Genomic DNA, 6,673 nt, shown 5'->3' with positions numbered 1-6,673 from the left:
ATATCGTTTTTACATCAAATACTTTGCTTTTGAATCTCTCAATAAGTACAAAAGGTTAGACGGCAAGTTATTGAACTTTTGTTAGATATTAAAAATATGAAACTTAAAAACCTAATTTTAATGGATAGATTAAAAATATTTTTAATTAGTTTGGCTATTTTTTATATACTTTAATAACTTAATTTATTAAGTTAATGGATTTAATGAAATAAAAGTATTTTCATTAAATCAATTTAATAAAATGATCAATCCCAAACAAACGTTTTAATTTCAAAAACCAATAACAACAATTTGAAAACTACAATTTTTATCAAAATAAAATGTCTTATTGTTTTATTATTACCATTGAGAAAGTAAATCAAAATCAGTAAGACGTTGTAAAACAAAAGTTCGTTTTTTTATTTTCTTTTTATCTTTGGTACTTTCTGTTTGTTTTTCTTGTTCTTTAGTTACAGCTTTCTTAGTTGGCTTTTTACCAGAGTCTTTAATTTTTTCTATTTCACATTTCATATCGAATGGACATTCATCAGCGGAATATATAGGCATCATGATTACTGGTACATAGTTAGACTTCCCACTTACTTTCTACAAAGAATAAATATTTAAGTAGAGTTCAGATAACAAATATGTTGTTTATAATATCTGAAGTATATAAATAAATAAAAATTTAATTAAATCCAATGTTTATTAATAAAAACCTGATTTTCAGCTGCACACTGAGTGCAATAACTTTGAGCGGCAGATATTGATTTAGAATTTACTAAATGTTGGACTACTGCTTTTAGCCTTTCTTCATCCAAATTATCTGGTTTACAATTTTCCCATTTACCCTCTGAATTCATTTGTACTAATAATGGCGCTGACATATCAAAAGCATCAAATCCAGGTCTAGCTAAAGGACTGAAAAATATTTTTAAGTACGCTATATTTATTTGAAAAATAGGTTATTAATAAAAAATAATAGGTGTATTCTGCGATACTGCTGTAGGCAATGGTCAAGAGAAACATTGTAAAAAAGCCTTCAATAATTAAGTGAAACTCAGCAGAAGATTTATTAATCAACGTAAATTGTTGGGATAAACTCCAAACCTCCTTCTTAAGAAAAATCATGCCTTTGCTGAATTTACAGCTTTCCATTTATCGTGAACAAATATTTACTGTCGTGTCATCGAGTGGTCTTGCCAGTTGTAGCTTGTGCCTGCTCTTACTTGGTCTTACCAACAACAAATACGCCATTGACAAGATCAGAAGATAGTATGAGTCTATGAGACAGAAGTGATTATACCTATTATTTAAAAAAATGATTGGTCTGCCGTCACAGTCCTTACATGATTTTCTTTATAGAACTTAATGGATTTTGACCAAGTGTTTATAAAGCAATTACTAGTAAAAAGTCGATATTTGTCCTATATGTAAACAAATAGTATAAGTAGTCGTTATTTTACTTACACTTTAGCTATTTTATCCATGTTATCAGTCATTTTCACTTTTTCTTATTCTATTTACGTTTTAAGGTATTTCTAATTAACTTTAAATTTATTTTAAATGTTATTTAAATTTTGAAAAAAAAATATTTTTATGTTTTTCTCAAATTATATTTTGTCAAAAGTCATTAAATTTTAACATAAGTTATAATTACAAACTTCAGCCAGGATTATTGAATTTGAACGAATAAGTATTTATATGTATAAATAATAATTATAATTTTATCTGTGTCTAGGTATTCATTTATACAACACTAGATGTGCCCGCGAACTTGTACGCCTTTGAATATAACAAAAAAAATTGTAGCCTAAGTTACTTATTATATCAGTTATCTACCACTGAAAGTCTCGTCAAAATTGGTCCAGCCGTTCCAGAGATTAGCCCGACCAAACAGACACACAGACGGACAAAAATTGTAAAAAAATACATTTTGTTATACGTACCGTGTAAACAGACATGTGCATTGAGTAAAAAAAGGGCTATTTTAATATTGCAAACAGACACTCTAATTTTATGATATGTATAGATTGTAATCAACAAAAAAACAACGCAATTGTAATACTGTTATTGCACTTGTACTACCGCTCACGAAACGATCTCTAAATATTTTTTAAGGAATCAGAAATGTCTAAACAACTGATACTAGAGTACTAATAAAAATAACATAGTAATTCTGCTTCTTAAGCTAACGCGCTCGAGAAGTTGAATTCTTTTACAAAAAAAAAAATTACATTACTGAGATCAGTGAAAATTTCAATGCTCAAGGTCAAGCTCGTTATTTTGGTTATAGTTTTCCGCCTTCTTGTTTACGACTTTTGTGGCCGAAAGATTTAGGAATAATATTTCTCGAGTATGGTATTTCCTTATAATTAAGGCTAATAGACTAATTTTATTAATATGTCTTTTATCAGATCTATTCTTATGGTGCTGTCGTTTAAATGAGCGCTGATAAGTGATATCGTTGCGAATGAGTAGGTCTTAGGGTTGTTTTTAATCAAAACTCTACAAAGGGCTCATTGTTTTCTTCATGAAGTTTTCTGGGCATTTGCCCAGTCCTATGTATACAAAAGTGACGTCATAACATGGTCAGAGTATGTTGTAAAGTTAGTTTTTGTATACGCTTCGGTAGAATTAGTATATGATTTAGTATTTTTTTATCAAAAAAACTTGATGTTCTAGAAATACTTTTAGTTCTTGCTTAGTAAGGGTTCAAACTAAAAAGAGAATTGAATTTTGACAATAGTCTACCAAATGATGTTTAGGTATATTAATAAAATGGTCGACGGGTCAGCCGTTGTTCGGGTGAATAAGGTACTGACTCTATCAAAAAATTACAAATCTGCTTTGTTTTTTCTTGTGTTATCCTCTCTGGTACTGCATATAATATTAATGACTGTTTACGAAAGGATGAAAAAAATGTTTACTTACTTGTATATGAGCTGAATTTTTGTTTTTTGATTTCAGAAAACTTACTAAAAGTTCACCAAAAAATATATAATTGCTTATAGAAGGCATTTAATCTCAAGATATCCAATTGTCGAATTTGGAATTTCTGGTCTGTCAGGAACAAGGTTTATTATTATCAGAAAATATCAGGATTTCTGACATCTGTAACATCGCTTCGAGCGGCAGAGTCTAATGATACCAATGATACTAATTTTATATAAGTTAAATTGTACCAACTAGAAACTAGAAAACCTAGTTATGTGCACTACAGGCGAATGTTCTGCCGTCAGTGAGGCAGGCTATAAATTGATGCTCAGAATCACAGATTGTTATATATTACAGGTGAATGCTCTCGATATAGGACCACCTCTACTGTAATTAAGAAGTAAGTTACGTATTACGTACGTAGTAAAGAGAGAAGAAAAAAGTAAAACAATATTTTACAGTAAAATATTTTGACGCAGCATCATTGGTTGTTTAGTTGATTAATTTATGATATCTATTTGGAAAATCATGCGTTTTGACCGTCGACGAAACTGTTATCAAAATTTTGGAAGTAAAATTAAAGTCGATTGAATGATGTAGTTAAGTGTAATAGCATTTAAAAGTATTTTCGTAATTTATCAAACATAATCTTTAGTGGTGCACAATATATGCTATATTATGTGGCTGAGCTTTTACAGATAGAAGTAAGTTTTTTCCTACTTCGATTTTCGAGATGAGTTTGACATAACAAATATGCAGATACTATAGATGTTTTTTTAATTGCTTATATTTCCTAAGGCTAAATGTTTTCAACCGACTTCCAAAAGGAGGAGGTTATCAATTCGTCTGTATTTTTTAAATAAAATAAAACATATAATTTTAAAAAAATATACCGATACCTTTGATTAGCGTTGAAATATACGCTATAATTGATTTCAGTTAGTAATTAGATACATACAAAGTAGTACTTATATTATTTGGGAACTAGTTAGGAAAAAGGTAAAGAAACAAGCACAATATGTTATATTTTGTCAGAAACTGTTTTATTTGATATTATAGGAAATCACAAAGCAATGTGAAGTACTGAATTCAAATCTAGACAGGTATACTTTCTTCGATCGAAATATTAGCTCAAAACATTATTGTAGCGAATTACATGAACCTACCTGGTGTTTACCAGGTAATAGGTTATTTCGATATTTTTATGTATATTTTTGTGCTACCATTGGGACAATAAATCAAAGTCCGTATGTCTACTCAGGAGCCAAGGTTTTGGTTTATTTAATGGTCCTTTTCCTTGTTTTAATTCGCCACCTTTGGACTTATCGGTTTTCTTACACGAATGCCAAATAAACCTAAAAAACAAAGAAATATGTGTATTAATACGTAAAAACAATTAATAAAATTTTTGTAGTTACATCTTTTAATAATAAATAAGCGGGCGGAGGAGAATGAGTAACAGTTTACAATTTACATGGAGAAGAAGTGCAGTTTGTGTCAGTTCATAGACATTATACAGAATCCAATCTAATTTCGTAAACATTACAACTAAATGTTGGTGGTAACTTATTCCAACTTTTCTATATTCGCGTTTTCAATAATTAAAATCTTCTCTATAAAAGTAACGAAGAACCCTCGCAAAAACAAAAAGACTTTCATCCCCAATATCACTCTTGTAAATTACGTACTTTCAAAAACCAAACCGAAATGTAAATACCCATTTCCATGCTACTGACTTTCAAAAATGACAAAGTTAATTAATTTTTTCTTCATTTCAACTCTATGGGAGATTTTTTTTTTAAATCTTTCTTAGTTGGCTAGTTAATTATCTAGTTTAGAATGTACGCTGTATGGTGACAAGTTCGTTTTCCAAGTTTCATTATAAAAATTTCATTATATATTGCTTAAGGAGGTGTACCATTAATTTAACACGAAATTCATTCATAGTTCACGGCCATAATGCCAAGTGCCAAGCAATGAGTCAATGACAAAACCACACAAGACTTGTCAATGTTAAAAATCAATGACGTTTTTTGTCATTTGACTTTTTCTATTTTCACGACAATAAAGCGATTAACTGAGTTCTCCTATCTTATACATCAATGTATGTTACATATTTGTTTTAAAATGATTTCCGGTTGAATTTGACTTAATATAAAACGACCACAAGTATCACTACAAGTTAGTATAGTAGTGACATCTACTGGTCTATTCATAAACTACAAGTCTTAATTTGTTTTAAAGTAAAACAGCGCCATCTGTTATGCAATCTTATAACTAAGTGACAAAATTGTATTTGAGGTGAATAAGTTCGTTTTAATTTGGATTCCTGTAGATGTCTCTACCTGTCTTTAAGCAATAAAGTATGTTGTATGCTATATATACGAGATGTAAGCTTTAGCAAAGTCATGAGCTAGCAATTTAATTACTAATAGAGTCTATTAGAAACTTTACCTTGGAGTCCGAACTGTTTGATTGTGGACAGGGCACTTATATTCCCAGTCTGGTAATTGTAAAATGTAAATAATCTCTTCGTCATCTTCAGCTTCCTTACGTTTCTCAGATTCGGTTTTTGCGTATGGCTATAATAAAAGAAATCATATGAAAGTATCACATTACTAAATTAACAACAATCACATATTATATAATTCTACTCATAAATTATTTTAAATTTTGCAATAATAATCAGAACCATATAGATTAAATGAACACATACAAACACACTAGGTGCAGATATTGCTTCGCTAGGGTCGAGGAAGCCATCAAGAATTTGCTGGTTAATCTTATATTTGCGGGCTAAATTGAAGTGTTTTACATCTTCTTGGGTCATGGGAAAAGTGATGAGAGGTCGCCTGTTAAAGATTCATAAATTATAATACAACTAAAAAAACAACAGGGGATAATACAATAATATTATAAATTTTTAATTTCCTTTACATGTAAGAATGTAATCACAATAGAAGTGATTGAGGTACATTAAGGAGAATACACGTAATATTTATTGACGCATAGAAGACAAAAAAATACAATAAATTAATTTACCTGAAAGGATCAAGGTATAGGGCTCGTTGCGGCAATTTGAAGTTCTTTTTAATGTAGTCTTCATCGAGGAGTTGGAAATCGCTCTTAGCTGTACTGGTCGCCCCTCCCATGGCTCGGGCTGGTGGTTGCCGAGCCATGACCTTTTCAGTGCCACGTGGCACGAGACATATGAGGGGTAGGGATGATTTGCCGGGAGAGCCTGTGCTGCCTCCAGTGCCGGTGCACGGGCAGCAACTGACATTATAAAATTAAAAAAAAAACACTATATTAAGATTTTAGTACTAAAAAATTGAATATTTAAAATAAATAGTATTGTTAAAATAACATACTGTGTAAATAAATAGTACCAACCTCGCCATTTTTAAATTCTTTACAAATGATTGTAATATTAAAAGAGTTATTGTCCCAAGGTTACCATTTTTAAGTAATAAGGGTTTTTTTAATTTTCAATATAATTTTACATTATTTATAAATTATTTTTCATAAAAACGTAATTTGACAAAATATGACATGATGTATTGTATTTTTATTTTGTCATCAGCCGGTTTGATGACTTAATTTTAAAAAAGGTTAAATAAAAGCCTACAATATGTATGAACTTTTAATTAATTGTTCGTCCTTACAACAGATTATAAGGCTGTATACTTGTAACATATAGTTACTTGTTTTTTTTTTAAGTTTTGTCATTTTATTCGGAAGATTAAAAAACTGAATT

The 6,673-nt window shown here is 29.8% G+C and overlaps 2 protein-coding genes across 2 annotated transcripts; both read right to left on the bottom strand.

The window, feature by feature from the left end:
* Positions 1 to 283: 283 nt before the first annotated feature.
* LOC124543449 lies at positions 284 to 1,587 on the bottom strand. The gene is made up of 3 exons (XM_047121678.1): positions 1,450 to 1,587; positions 699 to 900; positions 284 to 585 (listed from the first exon to the last, which is right to left on the bottom strand). The coding sequence occupies exons 1-3, from the start codon at positions 1,479 to 1,481 to the stop codon at positions 340 to 342; spliced, it is 480 nt and encodes a 159-aa protein (XP_046977634.1). The 5' UTR covers positions 1,482 to 1,587; the 3' UTR covers positions 284 to 339.
* Positions 1,588 to 3,948: 2,361 nt separating this feature from the next.
* On the bottom strand, positions 3,949 to 6,470 carry LOC124543291. The gene is made up of 5 exons (XM_047121458.1): positions 6,310 to 6,470; positions 5,959 to 6,192; positions 5,633 to 5,768; positions 5,371 to 5,498; positions 3,949 to 4,271 (listed from the first exon to the last, which is right to left on the bottom strand). Exons 1-5 carry the CDS (start codon positions 6,315 to 6,317, stop codon positions 4,136 to 4,138), a joined length of 642 nt encoding a protein of 213 aa, XP_046977414.1. The 5' UTR covers positions 6,318 to 6,470; the 3' UTR covers positions 3,949 to 4,135.
* Between the last annotated feature and the right edge of the window lie 203 nt (positions 6,471 to 6,673).

Source organism: Vanessa cardui, chromosome Z (genome assembly GCF_905220365.1).
Source record: "Vanessa cardui chromosome Z, ilVanCard2.1, whole genome shotgun sequence".
Lineage (NCBI taxonomy): Eukaryota > Metazoa > Arthropoda > Insecta > Lepidoptera > Nymphalidae > Vanessa > Vanessa cardui.
This window is presented reverse-complemented; position numbering and strand designations above follow the sequence as displayed.